This window comes from Numida meleagris, chromosome 13 (assembly GCF_002078875.1).
Source record: "Numida meleagris isolate 19003 breed g44 Domestic line chromosome 13, NumMel1.0, whole genome shotgun sequence".
Taxonomy (NCBI): Eukaryota; Metazoa; Chordata; class Aves; order Galliformes; family Numididae; genus Numida; species Numida meleagris.
In genome coordinates this window covers 7,705,424-7,725,615 of record NC_034421.1, presented here as the reverse complement: position 1 = coordinate 7,725,615, position 20,192 = coordinate 7,705,424, and the positions used below count along the sequence as shown (strand labels likewise).

The 20,192-nt window shown below is 39.7% G+C and overlaps 3 protein-coding genes across 10 annotated transcripts in view; all 3 read right to left on the bottom strand.

Annotated features, from left to right (window-relative positions):
• The window catches only part of UNKL (unkempt family like zinc finger), a 35,109-nt gene extending 22,188 nt beyond the window's left edge, over positions 1 to 12,921 (bottom strand). For 3 of the 6 annotated variants that reach the window (XR_002443025.1, XM_021411121.1, XM_021411124.1), the window contains exons 1-6: positions 12,778 to 12,909; positions 10,952 to 11,161; positions 9,452 to 9,628; positions 6,465 to 6,598; positions 4,396 to 4,531; positions 3,558 to 3,675 (exon numbers count right to left, since the gene is read on the bottom strand). Coding sequence is in view for 4 of the 6 variants with exons in the window: in XM_021411121.1 (XP_021266796.1) it covers positions 3,558 to 3,675; positions 4,396 to 4,531; positions 6,465 to 6,598; positions 9,452 to 9,628; positions 10,952 to 11,161; positions 12,778 to 12,887 (885 nt within the window). In the remaining 2 variants the exon portion in view is untranslated. Of the gene's footprint in view, positions 1 to 3,557; positions 3,676 to 4,395; positions 4,532 to 6,464; positions 6,599 to 9,451; positions 9,629 to 10,951; positions 11,162 to 12,777 lie in introns of those variants that run through there. The other 3 variants (XM_021411122.1, XM_021411123.1, XM_021411125.1) reach the window with 3 other exon arrangements.
• Positions 13,160 to 15,395, bottom strand: C13H16orf91 (chromosome 13 C16orf91 homolog). 2 transcript variants are annotated; one of them, XM_021411151.1, is made up of 2 exons: positions 15,258 to 15,395; positions 13,160 to 14,415 (listed from the first exon to the last, which is right to left on the bottom strand). In XM_021411151.1, the coding sequence occupies exons 1-2, from the start codon at positions 15,272 to 15,274 to the stop codon at positions 14,061 to 14,063; spliced, it is 372 nt and encodes a 123-aa protein (XP_021266826.1). In that variant the 5' UTR covers positions 15,275 to 15,395; the 3' UTR covers positions 13,160 to 14,060. The 2 variants fall into 2 exon arrangements, with proteins under 2 accessions (XP_021266826.1, XP_021266825.1); XM_021411150.1 differs by lacking the exon at positions 15,258 to 15,395 and adding an exon at positions 14,488 to 14,580.
• Positions 15,005 to 20,192, bottom strand: part of GNPTG (N-acetylglucosamine-1-phosphate transferase gamma subunit) — a 9,031-nt gene continuing 3,843 nt past the window's right edge. For both annotated transcript variants that reach the window (XM_021411140.1, XM_021411139.1), the window contains 6 exons: positions 19,190 to 19,283; positions 17,605 to 17,719; positions 17,045 to 17,127; positions 16,649 to 16,777; positions 16,438 to 16,519; positions 15,005 to 15,467 (listed from right to left, as the gene is read on the bottom strand). In XM_021411140.1, the coding sequence (XP_021266815.1) occupies positions 15,358 to 15,467; positions 16,438 to 16,519; positions 16,649 to 16,777; positions 17,045 to 17,127; positions 17,605 to 17,719; positions 19,190 to 19,283 (613 nt within the window). In that variant the 3' untranslated portion in view covers positions 15,005 to 15,357. The remainder of the gene's footprint in view (positions 15,468 to 16,437; positions 16,520 to 16,648; positions 16,778 to 17,044; positions 17,128 to 17,604; positions 17,720 to 19,189; positions 19,284 to 20,192) is intronic.

Below are 20,192 nucleotides of genomic sequence, written 5' to 3'. Positions count from 1 at the left end.
GACATCTCTAATATTCAAAACTTCCTAACATTCAAATGTCTTTCTCTAACCTGACTGAGGCATGTGAGAACTGAAGCAATACTGGCTGTTCAGGTCAGTAATCACGACGTAAGTTGCACATAACATCCAGGTTTGGTTGCCTGCTCTAACAGGACCTCACTTATCTCTGTATTTCTCGTGGCTTGGACAAAGGTGACATACTGGAACAATGTTTATATCAGAACAACAGTAAGAACCTATCTGAAAACACACAGATTCTTCTGATAATTAATTCCAGGACTTTGCAAATCCATGGCAAATAGTTGTGCTTCCCCAAGCCTTGGCACACCAGCATAAGCTGCGTAAAAAAAAGTGCTCCTTGGACTCATGCCTTAGAACAAACATGAAAAATGAAATGATGTGCTCAAAAGTAAAAAACTATTTTAGAGTTAATTTTAAGCATCTTTGATAAACCTCTCTCTCATAAATGATTTCTTATTGAAGCTGAATAATTAGTTATTATATTCATTACTAGCTCATGCATAACAACCCAAAGATCATCCAACAAACTAGAGCGAGATGTTAAATCACAAAATTAGTACTTACTGATTAATATAGAAACCATTTATTTTTCCTTTAACATTGAATAGGAGAGAAAACACCCACAGTATAGAGAAGTATTCACCCAAAGTGTACACTTTACACATAGAGCAGTGGGACTCATCTTTCTACCAGTTTCACTGGGAGCTACCATAGGCATTGCAAAACATGAAGGAATCATTTGTGGACACCATACCCGAATTAGGAAATGAAACTGGATACTTCTCTTTCCTGTTCTCTGATTACTGGTAAATATAAAACCCCAACTCTGTATATCTTATGTTTATTATGCAGGAGGAAAAAGAAGTACTAACTTCCAGATGGTTTCAACAAAAGAAGAAGCTAGAAGTTGAGTCTTAATTTGTGGTCCTCATCACAAAACCACTCCTAATCCTATGAGATACCCAGGCGGTGAGAAACGCCTTCTGATCAATACCACTATTGAAAGAAGTGACAATACAGATAAAATCAAAAGACTATAGGGGCCAGAGCTGACACTGATTCTGGAGACAGCCACATCATCCACACATACCAATGTTACAAAATAGACAGCAAACACTAAGAACTAATTCATTACAGAAGAATTCAGCAATAGACAATAACACAGCTGCTATTCAGTAATGGTAGAATAAAGCTATTCCTAAGTATGATAACCAAGAGATTTCTTCAAAAAACAGACACTGAGCCAAAAGGTAATGAGAATATTCTTTATTTGAATTTGGTGAAGAGTGAGGGCACAACATCCAATATAAAAAGATAAAGTTGGATAAAGTCAGTATGAATTCAACGTAAAGGACACAAATAAGTAAGGCTGAATTAATACCTCTGATTTCAAATCAGTAGGATGAGAAATGAAGGCAAATGGTTGCCACCACCAAACAGACTAAATTTCACTGCAATCTGAATAAAACGAGCGCTTTGCATCCTCTAGTCAGAGGCTCAAAGCTGCATGGAATTTCCATTCTAACCACACAGCCAAAGCCAGTGCTGAAGCAAAGGGAAACGATTCCAGAGTACGATGTTGAATGAATTCTCCTTCGAGGGGAAGCACGTTGCTAGCTTCTGTGAAATTAAATGCTACATCTAAAATTAAGTGAGGTGATAACCCTATGACCACAAAGCTGTCTTGCATACCAGCAGGAATTATGCTCAACGCTACAAAAAAGGCAGCACAGCTAATGGAAGTAAGGACAGACAAAGATTGAGGGGACTACAGCTGATGCGGGAGCACACAACCTTTGGTTCAGGGCCAGGAAATGAATCAGGCAATTGTTACATGAGAGTTTTTAAAGAACTGGCAAATAAACCAGCTGCAGTTGGCACATACTTTCAGTAAAACTGTCATGTCAAAAGCACTACATATGGCTGAGGTATTTTAGGTATAGCACCCATTAAATTTGAGAAGAGCAAAAATAGTTGATTCAGACCACTGCGAGTCCACCAATAATTCTGTCATAATTTAATTAAAGACAGAAAAAAAATGGAATAAAATTAAAGGTACACTTGGTGAAGGCCTGTCATGGCAGACTCAGTATGGAACTTTAATAAATGAAAGATTCTTCTCTAAAATGAAGAAGTCGTCTTTCTAATAAGACATCAATAAACTATGGGGTAATAGTAATTAATTCAGATAATAAAGATTATGACTATTACCAGTGTTATGTATCTGCTGTTAAACAAACGGGTAGATGACAATGGATGGTGAGAAGAAGGAAGGCAGCAGACAAAATTGGCATCACAACTCAAGCCTCAGCCTTGCAACTTATTTTAGTGTTTTCATTAATAGCTTTGTCATAAACAAAAGTATGACAGTCATACTAAGCAGGAAGACACTGTTATTACAGAAAAGGACTGGAATACAATGTGGAAGAAATTTGATAATCTGAAATAAATCCATAGTGTAAAATCTCTAGTAATCAATAAGGACAGAGAAATTCTGGAGCAGAATCTCAGGAGTAGAGATAGCAAACACCTACTTAATATAAAGATGCAGATGGTCAACCTGATAGGGAACGTGTGATAAGGAGGAGTTTGAAAAAACTCTGGAGTCAGTATTCTAGGAGTTTCTGTCAGAGTGGTATGCTCTTGAGATTACTTCAATAATCTTCATAATTGGAAGAGAAAATAGCAATTACTCAAATGGTCTTTGCTTATAACTTATAAGCTTTGAACTTCCTAATGCAAGCAATATTCTGCTGTGAATTCTTTGTGCCCATTCAGAGGTCCCAAATCCCAAACAAATATCAAGTACTGTACAGGTAGTTTCTTACATAACATGTCTTTTCAGTATCATGTTGTTTTTTTTCTCCATTAACTGAAAAATTTAATACTTCCCCAGTGCTGCAGAACATTCACCTCTCAGCAGATAGCATGGCGCTGCTCTCTTCCCTAGAACATTTTTACACTCAAGTATCCAGCAAAGTTACAATGAGCATACCCATAGAGGAATCTAAATTCACATTCTTTTCCTGGAGTGTCTTATTTCAGCCAGTAGTAAGACCCACTGCACTTTCCACCTTCTCCTGACCTATTCAGATTTTTGCAATTATCTGCAGTACAGCTTTTAACAGCGCTCAAAATCATAATTTGTCTCAAGTTAATGAACAAATGTAATCATTACTGATTGTGAAAGTTAGTTAAATTTATGTCCAATCTTATGTATGGGCAATCAACATGAAAAAGGTTTTCACATGAATCAAGTGAAAAGTCAATCCAGCTATTAGATTAAAAGCATCCAAGTACCACAGAGAATATTAATTCATTTTTTAGTAAGCAGTATAATAAAAATGTCTATCAGTGAAAACCACAGCAGTAAAATCTTCACAAATTTTGCTTAAACCAAAAATTCAACTACTACTAGTGTTGCATGACTTTTCTCTCCAAGTCTTACATATTTTTCACATGTACCATCTTCAATAGATACTCAAGTACATAATAAATTTAAAATCACTAAAAGTAAGAAGAAGCTCATTTCTTACCTCGGGATGAAACTGCTGTTCTGTACGAGAATGACAGTATTGACAGCCATCCCCACTTTCACACCTTGAAGGTTCACCCCATTCATCTGCATGTTTTACATTGGGGCAAGGAGTTGACCTAGAAACAAATGATGCCCAGAGCACGTTTCTATCTAATTCCTAGCAGAAGTCTCAAACAATTTCCCATTAAATTTGAAGAGTTTAGCTTCTGCGACCTAAAAAGTTCTAAATTCTGAGTGAGACTTTCCCTAGCTTTTTGTCTCTGATGGAAGGAGGAGCAAGTAGGATTCCGGCTTTCTTCTGTCTGGTGACATTTATGGACAGTTCTGAGACTGTCAAGCAAAACCCATCAATTCTAAAACCTATAACACAACATGGTGGAACACCAAGCAAATGAAGAAAGCAATGTTTAAGAATGAAAGGCTCATTCTAAAACTAAGTGAGGAGATGCATTAAAGTTTGGTCCTAAGAGTAGTGCTCAGAAACAGAAAATTTTAGAAGTGAAAACAGAAGAAAGCCAGAAATTATAACTGGTCTTTTCCCAACAAAGAAGGCATCACCAAGTGATTCTTGATTTTTGCTAAAAATGAATAGTTTTCGTTCTTCACAGGAAAAACAGAAAAAAAATTATTACCATTTTATGTTTTATTCTTCAGAAGTGCCTGATCATTCGGAACAGATGATTTTCTTCCACAAAAAAAAAAAAAAAAAAGCAAGGCTACTGGGAAAGAGATGTTTTTATTCCACTGGGAATATTGATAGCACAAGAACCCAAACAAACTAGTCCATTAACAACTGTCTTGACTGACCAAAAAGTGTATTCTAGATATTTATGTACCTGTATTTGAATTTTCTGGGATTCCGTCTTCTATCTCGACTATTGTGATAGTGAGGACACGCGTAACCCTGGCGGCAGAGTCTGGGTGGCTTTGTGCATTGCTCTGTCTTGTAGCCAGCTAACACAAAATTTGTGTCTGTAAACAGGTCAAAAATTAAGAGAAATAAACAACTAAATTTTGTATTCTGAGTGCTTTGAGTTAGCTTAGGAATCATGTTGTTTTGTAAAAAAAGTTAGGAATCATAGACTCGTCCATTCTTATAAATCTAAATAAGATCAGCATTTTCTGAAATACAAGTCCAACTTTCATGCAAAGAAATCTCCATCACATTTATATTCTATAGCAACTGCATAATAAAGTACACAAATACAGAACTACCAACCTTGGTACAGAAACTATCCAGAAATTCTCATTATATCCATTCAATATATTGAAGCAATACTACTTGTTTTAGTAAGACAAACCCTGAAACCGTTTCAAGTTTTATATCTACATCTTCTCTTAAGCTCAGTGCTGACAGTCCTTATTTCACCAAAACTTCTTTCATGCCAAGGCATACTAAGACTAGCCACTAAAATCTTCCTGGACAAATTCTAGAGCCTCTTTTCTACCCCTGCGCCTTTATCTACAGCTTTGGTTCCAGTAAGGAGGAATTAGGACATGGAAAACACGGTTCTGTCTAGGAAAAGTTAGACAAACAACGGAGCAATCAAATAAATTAGAAGGTAAAATTTAGCTAATCATCAGCGTGAGTATGTGAAGAGTAAATCATGGCAAACCAACCTAATTCCTTCCTAAGGTAGGAAAATGGTTTCAGGTATAACAGAAGCAATTACTATCATGTATCTTGACTTTAGCAAACCTTCTAATCTGAGATGTTCCCAAAAACAAATACTGCAAGATTCCTACAAAATTTGTGGAAAATGAGCTGAAAAAGCATTCTCAAAGAGTCATTAATTGTGTACCTTAAAATAGCACGGATTACTAATCAGAGAATCACACAGAATCTACACTTTCTTCAGTCCTTTTCAATAGTTTAATTTAAAACTCAGGAAAATACAGCTGAAATCACCAGCTGGATGATTATTTTCAGTCTCTAGCAATTATATGCAATCTCACCACGTTTAGTAGGATTGAAAGAAGTCACACAGTATTATACAACATAACCCCGTTTCTATGCAAAGAATGCAATAAGAACACTTGTAGTTGGTTAATTTTGCTGTATTTTTCTTAATTTTTTTACTTTCCTATACAAAAATATTCCAGTATTTTTTTCATCTAGAGCTGACAACTATAGTCTATACATTTTAGTACTTAAATGACTGGAATTCATCTCCTATCAGAATAATAATAAAAAAATACAGCAGGGACAAATATCATGAAGTTATCTTCCCTGCATTCCTTAGAGACCTCTTCCTCTTCACCTCTTCCTGTGTTACCATCCATACACGAAATTTTGAAAGTAATTGTATCCTGCAATCTTTTCTAAAGTAACATCTGGACAAGAACTCTAATAATATGCAACTGATACTAATATCTTTGGCAGTGTTAAGAAGCAAGTGAAAACCAAACTTGAAAGTCTTAAGAAAACCAAGACAATTGGTTTTATACAATCTAATGTAATGCTTTCAAGACACTCAGTCTGATTACTCTCCTCCAATTTTCTATTTAACATTCTACTTCATTCCCATTAGACAATCTCAGCAAAGAACAAACGTTTGTTAACTAGTCAATTAATGACTTAAAAAATGAAGACTCTGGTCATTATTACTACTTAGCACAAGATGGAGCTCCTACCGACTAGTATGAATATTTCTTCAGTTGACACAGATTAGCAGTAGTTGTATTAACTAAGCTGAGACATTTAAATATTTAAAAACATTTTCAATTTACAATCTCAATATAAATGTGACAGACTGTACAAAACTGTTCACAAATATCTACATTACTTATAGAAACCAATTTTTTACTCTATTATTTCTGAATATCTCCCATCTTTAAACCCAGTATCAGCAAATTAGATCAAGCACCATTAAAGAAACAGAGAAAGGAGACAGGGTAACATTACCCTGCCATCTTGGATCTTCACTAAGGATCTTCTCAATCATTGCTTGACTTGCTAAATTCCCTGGTTGCAGATCTGGAATGCCTTCACCACATCCTAGCTGCCCATTCTGTAAAGTTTCCTGTGCCTGAAGTTCTCTGGAATGGGGAAAGAAAATAACACTGCAAAACTGTATAGCTACAGTAACCCTATATGTCCTACAAAAAATCTTGTCCTATCAAAATTTTATCATTTAATCTAGATTCTAACAAATCTAAATTGGATTAAAAAAGCAGGCAAATGGTCATAAGGTATAACCACATCAGACTAATCAAAGAGAACATGTGAAGGAATGCTGGCATTACGTATACGGCCAATGTTTGTACCGGCATGTACCTCAGTGTGCTGAGATGCTGACATTCTGTACATGTTATTCATTACTAATATTCAGAAAGTACTTTTGGCTCACTGTACCATTTTGCAAGAAAAGTACATCAGGACAATTGGAAGATCAAGTAGCAAATGATAATCATTGTGTGGAGTATCTTTTCTGCAAATATTTATAACTCTTTTTCAAGTAAGCAATGCAAGCTTGGTGAACTACCAGAATGACCACTACTTAACTAAAACTTGATGCGTTAGTGCTAAGAAACCTCTAGCAAAAACCTGAGACAATTTTAATACATCCGTTTTACAAAATCAAGCTGTAAAGAGATTCAACAATGACAAATCAGTAAAACTGATTTAAAAATTAAAAAAAAAGAGACAGATACTATAGCATAACTGTATTAGGCAGACTTTGAAGCAATGGAGAAATAAGGTGAGGAACCAATCACCACAGGCGGATCTACAATACTCCATATCCATGAGAATCAAAAGCCCCCACTTTCAACTGGCACTGCTTTATGTAGGCACAGATACTCCAGGAGCTTATCTTCTATTCCAAAATACTCCTACTCCAAGAATTTCTGAAGAGAAACTTGATGTTTGACAATAGAAATAATTATTATATAATTTACATATCATTTCAAGAACTTCCCGCCTCCCTAGTAACTTCCAAGAAAAATAAAATCTCTAAGAGGACAGGAAAGCACAACAAACTCAAGGACAAGACAAGAACCTTTTAAACTAACAAAATATATCTTTTATAGAGTCAAGGAATGTGCAGGAAGGAAAACAGATACTGATCCCAAAGAATGCTTTTTCTTCAAGGTAGAGGTGAGTAGAACAAGGCTCTTAGGTGAAATAAAATTAATGTCTCTGTCAAGGATTTGACTATAACTTTGCTCCGCTTGCAGTGAAAAACCCTAATATCAGTGGCCATATCAGAGCAAAACTATCACTAAAGACTGTTTGGACTTCCTTACGAATGCTGGATGTTTGAAATAAGGAGAAGCAATGGCATATGACCATTTTTCACAAACACTAAAGCCTACTTTAGGTTCAAGCTGTTAAAATATAGACTCCTATTTATGAGCATCTTCAGCTCTGTATGCAGCCAGTCGCCACTAAACAACGGTGTAACACTTAGAGAACAGAGCTTGGTTTCAGTACTGCCGTACATTGGTTCCTCATTCTAATACATTACACAATTATAGAATATCTTGCGTTGGAAGGGACCCACGATGATCCTAACATCCAGTCTAAATCTGCCCTGATACAGCTTCATGTCCTTCCCTTGGGTCCAGCTGCTGATCACCAAAGAGAAAAGATCAGCCCCTGCCCCTCTGGTCCCCTCATGAGGATGCTGAAGGCCACCATGAGTTCTCCCCTTGGTCTTCCCTAGGCTGAACAAACCAAGCAACTTCAGCTCCTCCTCATATGTCCTGTCCTCTAATTCTAAAAGTTTACGAAGATAGAGTATTCTATATTCTGCCTGACATGGCATCATATTGCATATACTGAATGAAGAGAGCTAAAAAAAGAAAAAAAAAACAAGAAAGTGGGCCGAAGTCTTGCAGATGAAGCATCAGCTATGTGATGGAAGTGTCTTCTGCAAAGAAAAGCTCTGCATAACTGAACAGGCAATGCAGCAGTGAATTCTGTGGCAAAGGATGGATTTTGGATGGAACAATTTTGAAACTACTACAAAGGCACTAATCTTACTGAAATCACTGTAGAACAGTAAGTTGAAGCGGGAGCTATAACGTCCCAATGTATGGTTGGGAATAATGGTTAACAAGAGAGATAATATAACACTGCCGCCACACCAGCTCAGGTGAAGGTTTCTTCTAAGGATTCTAAAAATCCTGTCTCTAACAGTGGCCAACAGCAGATGCCAAGGGAAGTGTGTAAGAATAGGGCAAGTATATAGTGGTATATAATGATATCTCCCCAGAATGCTCTTCCACTGTCCAGAAAGAGATATTTCTCAACCTCCAAGGCTTCAAAGCTCACTAATAATTGCTATCCTTTGCTAGCAAGTGTACACATATTGCTTTCTGTAACAAAAGCTCCTCTTCTGCTCCTCTTCATATAATACCTCTTAACAACATGCTTATCACTCAGTTTAGGCCACAACTAAAACTCATTTGTGCCACTAACATGACTCACTAAGCAACTTCTTTTGACAGCAACTTGCTCACACATTAGAGAGGCAGAAAATAACACCAATATTATATACATGGAAAAAAAATCAATGGCAGAAAGCAAAATGTCAAACACAAGTTCAGAACCTGAAAGATGGCTTAACAATTATTAATTTGTAAATGTAAAGATCACACACAAATTTACAAGGCATACATGACAAAGGGCAGAATATCTATTCTTTCACTGGTCATAAGAATTACATACATGGCTCTTCAAACTGCAAGTTACAAAATGCTAGTATTTGTATTTCCTAGCATGCTTAGATCTGCTATCTTGATGCACAGGAAAATGCATTCTTATATTTTGCAGTTACAGATGAAATCATGTTTTTCACGCAAAGCACACTACATTTGCTGGTGTCTAGTTGTAACAGAGATGGTATTTCCTGCTAAACAGGCTGCAGAATCTGAAATACAGACTACCTTATATCATACACTGGAGGTCTAAGGTCATGCGGCCCATGAGCAAAGGCACAGTGAATTCCATTCTTCACGCAGTGACCCCGGGCATCTGTTTCATGAATGCATGTTCCAGTCTTGTAATATCTGAGATGGTATTTCCTTTCTGTATCTCCTGTTGTTCGATGTAGGTAAGGGCAACTATATCACAGAAAGAGGAAAGTTTAAGCCTTGCTTTATTTTTAAACACTCAACTCTGAATTACGCTCTCTCTCTCTTATTAACTCATAACAAACTTTGGAGGATTCTTCAAACAGAAATTCTCACAAATTATCATGACAGATCAGCTTAAAAATGAAAAAATGTTAATCTACTTCTTAGTCTCTGTTAAAATTACAAGAATTTATATTAGGCTAGCTTACAAAGATATTTGTAATAAATACAGTAAGCACCATGTAAGAAAGCAACAGCACCCAAACTAAGAAATGACACCTTCCGTATTGATTCAAGCTTAGAGCATTTCCTCACTACAAGAAAATTGTTTATTTATTTATTTATGCTACACTTATCTACAGTCAAGGGGTACTTGAGGCACCATGATGGTTTTTTCTGCCTGATCCTGATTGGCACGGAACCTCTTGAACAAGCTGAAAGCAAACTTAAATTGACTTCTCTAGGAAAAGTAAGAGAAAAGTTCTTGTATCAGCATTAAGTCTTTGTAGGTATACTAACCATTTTCAAGACACAACTATGTGAAGCCTGGTCTGAACTCTGAGTCACTAACATCATGTATGGATTATACTTCCAACTATCAGTTGTAAACAAATGGGAAAAAAAACCAACAACAAAAAAAAGCATATACAGACATGACTGTTCTCCCCCAGTTTACTTCAGTGTAATTAATTTTGGTCACTGGTGGGTTTAAAAAAATACTTCTCTCCAAAAATTACTTTCTCCCACCCTACAGTAAAAAGAAACTGCATCAAAAGACTCAGGGTGTGGCACAGAATAACACCCTCCCCACGTCCTCTGCAGCCTTCGCCTAGAAGAGACACGTGTCCATGGAAATGGAAACTCTAATGGTCTAGCTGGATAACTGACAAATGAACTCCTTCCTTTTTTTCCTCTCTGCTGAGGCATCACAGAACAGTCCACCTCCTCTACAGCCCATCAGCCTCTACACAATGCAGTTTGCACATACAATTTCAAAACTGTCAGGAAATTATCGCAGCACGACTGCCAAAAAAATGCGCAGGGACAACAGGAACAATACTAGAAAATACATTTCTTACATTCTGCTTTCAAAATGGTTACAAAACAATATCACAGCTCTAACTCCATGACAGCCTAAAGAACACATGCTTATATAAAAGCGTATGTGCCAAAAATTGACAAACCACTTGCAGAAAGTTTTCTCAGTCAAACTGCAGGATCCTATCAACCATTTTTTCTAAGAAAAAGTTAATACATTTCTGTAAAGTCATCAATACTCTAAATACCTAGGGACCAAAAGAAATCACTTACTCATCTCCATCTGGGCAGATTCCTGTAGTCTCATCATATTTTGTACAATAAACATCGGGACTGTAGTTAAAAGTTCCATCACGCCTTCGTATAGGTCTACGACGACGCTGATTTAGGAAATGCCAATGAAAACAGGTAAATGGTCTGTGCTGGGTACACTTGTGCTGCAAAAATAGAGGGCACTGCTCTGTCCTAAATTCCTTTAGATACCTAAAAAAATTAAACTGTGTTACAAGTTTATCTTATCGGAGGCACATTTTTACAGTACTAACAGGGCACTGGACAATTCAGTGCATTTAGCCCATAAAATATTTTACAAATGTACCTGCACACTGCTTTAGCTCCTATGCATAATTAACCATTTAACAGCTGAATGAATACTTCTGAATGAGTGACTTTATTTCTGATGACAGATGCATTACAAACAAAACACAGCAGAATGTCTGGTAAATTATTCTGTGCTATGTAATTGAGCTAAAATCAAAGAAACAAATTTAAAAAACACAGTATTCAGAACTTTGCCCTACGTAACCACTAAACAGCGATTATAAATGCATAAAGGTACCTGAATAAGCATTCATACAGCTTGCTGCCACACAACAATGAAGGCTATTTTAGCTAAAAAGCACACACAGCTTAACTGGGCGCTTAATCACAATAATCCCAGAATGTGGGCACCCTATGCAGAAAGCTAGAGGATTGAAAGTTGTTTAAGAAGGTTATCAGGGGCTCTGAGACAGACTTCAGCAAACTTATTTTAGGGGGCGTTAGGTTTGCACTGAGACAATCTGAATGTCTCTTTGAAGGTTATTTAGGAGTAGAATCATAGAACTGTTTGAGTTGGAAGGGACCCTTCTAGGTCATCTAGCCCAACTCTCCCGCAAAGAACAGGGACATCTACAGCTGGATCAGGCTGATAGAAACATAGAATCAAAGCAAGTAGGACAGTCCGTCATGGACATTTCGAGCACAGAAGCTATTTAGGAACTTGGTGCCTTTTCACAGCGTACCAAGATCATGCCAGACTGGGCAATACTGTGCTATTTATCAAAGGATGCAAGACAGCACTCCTTCCTGTCTCAGTTTATATATCTATCAGCCAGTTTAACAGGTTCGTTACATCTCAAGGATTACAAAGTACTTGCATAGGAAGGAGTACTTGGGGACTTCAGAGAAGAACCTCAGATTTCCCAGAGGTCTCAAGAAGGGTGCAGCATGTCTACCAGGTACAGGGGACGGAAGGTATCGGGCAAGGAAAGGACTGGCGAGAATAAAGGGCATCTCTAAGTTCTCAGCCACGCAGACAGATGTAATGGAGGATGTAATGGCATACAGTTACAAAGTGTGTCTTTAAGTTTTGATAAGAATCTTTAAGCTGATTTGGACTACGGGAAAAGAACGGGAGCAGAACTTTCAGGTGACCAAAGTCGGGGGGTGTAGCAGGATCCAGGCAAGCGGCCGCGTTCTTGGCGTGCTGGGGACAGGGCACGGCAGCACTCGGCGCTGAACTGCTCTGCGTTTGCGGGGAGCGCACGGTGCTACGCGAGCAGAGATGCCAGTAACACCACAACGGCATCCCGCGCCCGGGCCGCCTCTATCCGGCCTACACGTAAGCGGGCCTCCTCCCCGCAGCGGCCGGAGCCGGGAAAGAAGCGGAGCGAGGCCCGCCGTGGCCAGGGCCGGCCGCCAACCCCACAGCCCGGCGCCGGAGCAGGAGGCCGCGCGGAGCAGGCCTGGAGCACGGCCAGGCCCAGCGCCTCGGAGCCCGGGGCCCTCCCCGCGCAGCGCCGGGCTCCGCGAAGCAGGACGCCTCTAGAACGCGGTACCTACGTATAATGCGTCGGCTGCTCGGTCTGCGGGGTCCCGCCAGACCCTCCGCCCCGCGACACCGCTTTCGAAACGGACGGCATCGTCCCGAGCGGCGGGGACTGCGCATGCGCGGCACGACCGGCTCCTCCCCTCAGCGGGCGGCCCCGCCCACCCCGCCCCCGCCCCCAGCGGCCGCGCGCTCCTGCAAGCGGTGCGCGTGCCCGTGCGACAGCCGCGCCGCGACCTCCTGGCAGCAGGCGCGTTCTGGGAACAACGCGCGGCCCCTGCGAGCCGGCAGCCCCAAGCTGTGCTTTTACCGACAAAACGCTGCAGACCGTCATTTTTAAGTTCCCAAGCAGCTGAAAAGCTTTACAGAGAATCTTTAAGTCACGTACCACATCGCACACCCAAAAGGTGAACCCTTTATTTCCTTTGACAACGTAGTGCTTGGTAGTCCTCTGCTCAGTTACTGGGCATTACCCCCTGCTGCTGTGCTGTAGGGATTTCTGTTTGATTTTTAATGAAGGCCTTCAAGAAGCTTCACATCTTTACAGATGAAAGCCTAAAAAAAATATACATCTAACTTGAAAGAGAACTAAGTCACACCAGTGGTTTTTCCTTCCTCTCCCGGGCAAGTCTCCAGCATGGACAAGTTTTGAGTGTCTGAAAATCCAGAAGAAAAATTAGATACTCTGCTGTTCTGCAAAAATAGGAGTTCCCTCCCCCACACGATGCAGGCCAATCACTTAAGAGTTCCTGCAAAACACGTCTAAATTATGCTGCAAAAAACAAGCACTAATTATGCATTAAGTAAACTCTGCATTATTTAGTAGAATTACAAAGTAATCCGAACATTAATCAATCATACATTAATAGAGTTGTGCTCAGTATTATGTGAATGCACTCCATGACTAGCAAAGTGTCAGCTGAAGGTCACCTTCAGCAACCAAGTTACAGACTTACAGCTTTGACATTTTAATACACTGTGCAACCAAGAAAAAACCATCCATGGAAAAAAAAGAGCCGAACACAATAGATCTACAAACACAAGATGGTTTGCAACCCATGCTGTCCATCCCTGCCATGCAATGCAGGAAAGGACTAGTCCTTCTGCTTTCACTGTAAGTTACTAAGTAAATACAAACAAAAAAAAAAAGCAGCAAGATAAATAAATCCCGCTTGCAAGATAAGGCTGGTGGTAGGACGGAAGAACACATTTTCCAAATCAAGTGTCAGAGCAGCCTTTAACCAGCTGAACACCAGCGAACCTTCGGCAGCTCCTTCACCACGGCTGTGCTCATCATCTCTCCTTCTGTAGCTGCGAAGGCGCATTGCTTTGCTGTGCCGCATCAAAAGGGTCCACGATCTGACCAGAGAATATGGCTTCCAGTCGCTCGTCAATCTCCGTTTTTTCCCGAAACGCGCACCACAGCAACAGCCCGCTGCACAGCAGGCTGAGAGGCAGCACCTTCACCCACGGCCTCTGGTAGTCACTCCCCATAGACTGGCTGACGCTCCACACCCGCGGGCTGGCCTTGCTGGCAGAGAAGGGGATGGCTCCCTCGCCCTCTGGATCGGCGCGCGCTGCGCCCTCAGGCCCCCGCCGCCCCGCCAGCCACCTCCGGGGGCCGGGCAGGCGCAAGGTGCACCGCGCCCTGCAAAGACACGCGAGTCAGAGGTGCGGGACTGCCGGCGCCCAGTCCCCTGCGCCGCGCCCTCCGCCTCACCGCCAGCCGGCCCGCGCCCAACTCATTGCTCCGCTCTCCTCCCCGCGCCGCCCGGAAGCGGAAGTGCGACCTCGGCGCCGCACGCGGTGAGCATGCGCGAGTCGGCCTCAGGGGGGCGCTCGAGCGCTGCCGAGAGGCAACGGCCGGAAGCGGGGGCGCGTGGGAGGTGGCAGCGGGGGGAAGCGGCACCGCGGAGGCCGTGCCGGGTGCCGCCGGCTTCCACAAGAACGTTTCCGCAGGTTAGGGGAGAACAGGGCGTTTTATTCCGTTACACAGAGAACTGCCACGTACTCACACGGCTACTCTTCTGTAACAGTCGGGTGTTTTCAGAGCAGCTCTCCTTCAGATCCTAAACAGCAGTCAGCTTACCCACAGATCACACCGGCCTCTGAGCGGAGCTGGATGCGCTCGCTCTGTGCTCCTCCCGCACCATTTATTCATTCATTTTGCTACAGTCTGCTATGGAACCCCTTAGTTTAGCATACAGGTGAAATAACACATTCTGAATACTGCCCAGTACCTTTCATACAACACCTCAGAGCACCGCTCTGGGGCTGTTTTGTATTTACACTGCCTGTTACCACGCTTGATCAAAGAAAATAACAAAGCTGAGAATGGAGACAGACTCCGTAAACCTTGGCTCCACAGCAGCCTCAAAGAGCTCTCACCAGTGTTTAACAAAACTCGCCAACTGGCGTCAGTAAATGGCACTGACATTCCACCGTTCCCTTTGCTTCAGGGCAGAAACGGAGTAAGTCAAGAGTACTCACAAAAGGTAAATCATCATAGTGTCACGATACACATTCAACTTGCTTGACGTTCCGTATCAAATTGCTGTTTGCCACTTAAGTTCCTTCACACAGTGTTACTCTAAATCCCAGCATCACCACGCAGATGTTCAGCATTCGTTGACGCGTTAAGAACAGTTGTCTCTGCAGTCCCCCATTTGTGATTCACTTGTTCAACACTGGTGTTTTCAGCTGTAATATTCAGTTAAAGACATCAGTTATTTCCACATTTAAACACAAATATTTTTGTCACAGAATTCATTGAATAGTTTTGAAATAAGTCAGCTAGAGTAAGCCGTGAGTTCTTTCGATTAAAGTTCTAATCTGCAAAAATTAAATAAGCTACCACGTAGGCTGGCAGAAATACCGCATGAGTTACACAGCTAAAACATGCAAATAAAACATTTTATGAAAATTTTCCTAGAAGAGAAAGTCACCAAGTTAAAAGAAACTTCCTCAAAACAGGAAGAAGTTAGTATGTTGCTCAAAGGCTTGTTGGTTTCTTGAGGTGCCAATTCTGAATGTGCGAGCTGTACATATATATGCAGGGATATTAAATAGTCCTCAGATAAACAGCTTGTGTAATAATCAGCATGATGGATTAGAAGGAATGGAGGAAAATAAAGTCTGAAATTAATCCAGATAAACTTTGCTTCTTCATAGCCAGCACCCAACAGTCTTTTTTTCTCAGAACTACACGAGATGTTTATCTAACAGAAATCAAGCAGGGGAAAAGAGGTGACTAACGAAGAATGAAAACAATTCAAAAAGAAACAGAGAACATTTCAAGTGTTGCTGAAGAAACCCATGTGGCTGACTATGCATAAAGCAAGGTTACATAAAATCTGCTTATGTGCTATGAATTCTTTAACACCGATTTTCTTTGGCACATTAAGTATTGGAGACAACCTTCAACTATAATAGCAGTAGAAGTATATATATGTATATATTTAAACAAAGCTCAAATGTGAAGTCATCAAGAGACTTTCTGGAAGCAAAAGAAGTCCCCCCGTACAGGAATCGAGACCTAGGCATGCTTTAAAATCTCTGTTTATTGAATTTTACCTGTATATATGATTACTTAATCTTTGCTGTAACCAAAGACAACTGGGTATACTCATTCTAAATAGAAAATAGTGGAAAAGAATGACAAAAAACTCACCAGAACTTCCTTTGTATGCAATATTGTGCTGACTTAATAAATCTTTAAGGATTTTTATTTCTTCAGAAAGTTTCTTGTATTCCTAAGAAAGGAAAATACAAAAAGGTGCTCTCACTCTCCAAGGATACATAATAACATGGAGGTTATGTCATGAATCATACAGTAAAAAGGTGGCAATTTAATTTCAAATTGTAAATATTGTACTCTATACCTTATTGCACTTCTCCACTGTTTCAAATTTCAGACTTATTTTCTTACTCTGTTTCTCAGCTTCCTTTTCTTCTGTTGCTTTCAGAAGCCCCGCTTCCTCAAAAATCTCTTTCAGTATTTTTTTGTAACCCTACAAAAGAAAAATTCTAAGGTTATTATAAATAAATCTACCTGACACTCATCTGCCTGTACCTTGCCCTAATTCCTCAAGCTTCACTGTAAAAAAAAAAATTACAATTATCAATTGATATATATAGCAATTAAGGAGCACAAAAAGTACTATTTGCCAATGGCAAAATAAATACATCCATTCCAAGAGGAGAAACTGCAGAAGCCAGGTTGAGCTATTTGACAATAACTGTTCTTTAACAAATAGAGCTCAAAAAAATTAACAAACCTGCTCAGTTATTAGCTGATCATACAGAGATTGCTCTGCTTCATCCCATTTCCTCTGTAGTGCTTCAGTCAGAGTCGGATAAACTGAAAAAACGGAAGGCAAACCACGTCCTTTATTAGTTAAGTGGTTTTCTAGTAGCACACATGCAGCTTTCAAGAGTTGGCTTTGAACTTAAATTCCACTTCACTGACTTAATGTTTCTGGAGAATGCCACCAACCAAGTTTCTCTTATTTCCAACTAGAAGGTCTCATATTTCTTTGTTGAAAGTAATTTCTTTTTTTTTTAATGTACATAAATGAGCAGATACTGCAGGGCTGATTCCTATGGCTAGTTCAAGAAACCAACAAGTATCACTCGCTGGTTCTCTATTAGTAATGACAATTTATTTGAGAAAAACATATCTGCAACAATGATAGGGATTTAAATGCAGTTAGCATTATGTATTACATGTAATTCTCTTTGAAATCAGCTTACAAACTTAAAAGACCTAAAAATGTACATTCTAAAATTGGTGTATTAAGCCAGGTTCTTCATACAAAAATGACTTTCTAAATCTTACCCAAAAGAGAGTGGGGATGGCACACAAGAGGAGTCTCGAATGTGAGGGAGTAGACACAAGTACTTGGCTCAGACACATAAGCCAATTTATTGCTCTTTCCACAAACAAGATGAACCTAAACATCAGTAAAAACAAAGGTGAATGAAACAAGTTCACATTAAAGAGGTGACAAACAATTTCCTGTCTTCGAAGGTTAACGGAGGCTTTTCTATGTATAGTGTTGTCTCAAAGCTTCCTGTGCCTTCACCAATAGAAAGGAAATCATAGCTAGCACATTAAAAATTAAGTTACTTTCTCGAACACAGGAAAATGCCTTCTTGTAATGGGAAATGATCCTCATCTACCATTTTCCTCTGGTCTCCCAAGCACCATAGGTCCAGAAGGAATGAGAGTAAAAAGGAGGGTGAATAGGACACCCTGTAGAACCTCCTCCAACATAAGCAGAATTCATTAAAAAAAAAAAAAAAAATCTTAGTTCTGACCATTGTGCTAGATGTCAGGATCCTCTTTTTACTGTTCCAGAGAACAAAAGCCATCTGGTCACTATAAGCAGGTTTCAATCTTTAGACTTTTGGCACCAGTCTCTTCAAAACTAAATGCCAGTGAAAGATCTGAATAACAATATCAAAAGTCACACAAGAGTAGTAACTCCTTCTGTAGTCCCAATGGAAATAAACATGTTAACAAGGCACCTCAGTCACAGTAAAGAACATTCTAACCTTGGCCAAGATATTTTGCCCCTTATCTCTTCCCACTCTCTCCAATCATAGATACCTCTCTCAAGTATTATGTTGTCAATCATCATTGTAATATCTAAGCACCTTCCACAAGAAAACAAGCCCGTTTTGAACTCTACAGTATCTTTAGATCTCCTTCATGACAGTCATCTATGTCACCAGGAAACGTGGGGTTTAATTAACTGCATCCTTAAAACTGTGTAGCACTGAAACGGAAGGTGGAAAAGAAAAACTTTAATGAACAAAATGACCAAGGACTTGCACAAATCATGTGCTGCACATTGAGCAAATCTCAAACATCCTTCCTAACCCTTCTAGTTGAGCAGTTTTTTGGCACAGAGTGTTTGAAAGTGAAAAGCAACATTTTAAATGCTTGACAAAACAGGAATTTCTACTTTTTCTTTGAACTGCACTCATACCACAATCTGTTGCTAATTAGTTGTTTTCTCTTCCATTTCCATTTATTGTATTCCTTCCTTAATTCTCCCTGCATGCTCTCTGAACTTGGCTTGCTTAGCTTCCTGGCATACTGTTCTTAACTGCCTAATTCTGTTCCCTCGTTTTTGCTGGATGTTCTTAAGCACAATAGACAAGCAGTTTGGAAAAAAAAAAAAGAGTTGAAAGTCATCAACAAGAGTACCTAAGTAAACTTAGTATCTAAAATCGGGGTAAAATTCTGACTACTTCCATCCATTCACCTAGCTGCTACAGAAATCCATCTTTGTTTTATATTATACCTTGAACTATGAACTCTTCCAGATTGGAATGTTTCAATCTGTAGAGTGACACAAGTATCTGCAGAGTCAGGATGTCCAGATTAACATAATCTAGGTATTTTGTTATTATACCTTTGTCTGTCTGTTCTTGGTTTCACATGAGTCTCCTTCCCTCATCCACATTCCAACAAACGTGTTGTTGTCAATTTCCCATTCATGCCAGATTCTAGAAAAACAAGACCTCACTTTATGTTACTGATAAGGAAAATGTGGAAATTCAGGAAGAAATATAGGAATAGCCTTACATTGTGTTAAAATTAATTGTATATGCCTCATTTGCCTTGTTTTGGTATTTCCATTTCTTATAGCTGAGACCTTACAAACAGTGGAATTTGTTAGCCAAACTGCAACGTAGACCATGCCAACATTACTTTGAGAGCAGTTCTGAATCAGCTTTCAGTTTGCAAAGTATTTGTGCTTACAAACCCTTATTTAAGGTCAACAGAATAGTTTCCAGATCAATCCTGCAACAAACGTCATCATGCTATCTTAGCGCTGAGTGCAACTCTGATTGCTTGTAGGACTTCTAGTGCTGGTGAGAGCAGCTACAACTAGTCTCTACACCTGACAGTCATAAGCTCAATGATTTGATGTACCCTTTTCTTCTCATACTGGTTTACTGACTGCTGTGCACACAGGTACATTTTGTTGCTCGGAGAAGTTGTTGATGCCCCATCTGAGGAAGTGTTCAAGGCCAGGCTGAATGGGGCTTTGAGCAACCTGATCTAGTGGAAGTTATCCCTGGTCCCCAGCAGAGAGGTTGGAACTAGATCTCTTCCAACCCAAACCATTCTATGATTCTACAAAAAGTGACAAGTTCTTCCCTCAAGCTCTACAGGCTTCAATATACAAAATATTTACAAAGGCTGTAATTTTAAAGCAGTGCTCTGGTCTGCAATAAAAATCTATGTTAAGTCTTCTGATTTGGGTACTCTAGGGTCTTTGGTTACTTTGGGACACTTTTTTGGGTCTACATTGAGTCTTTTTCTACTTTTTATTAAATATGTTTAGCACAACCACTAGGCATAAATCAATCTTTTTGTATATGGTACAGTTATACGCAACAAAGTGAAAA

Excerpts from the sequence above, each read along its gene's own strand:
- C13H16orf91 (XM_021411150.1), bottom strand. The coding sequence starts at position 14,513 with ATGAGTTGGGCGCGGGCCGGCTGGCG. Across the intron at positions 14,416-14,487 it reads TGGGCGCGGGCCGGCTGGCG|GGCGCGGTGCACCTTGCGCC; the intron begins GTGAGGCGGAGG and ends GTGTCTTTGCAG.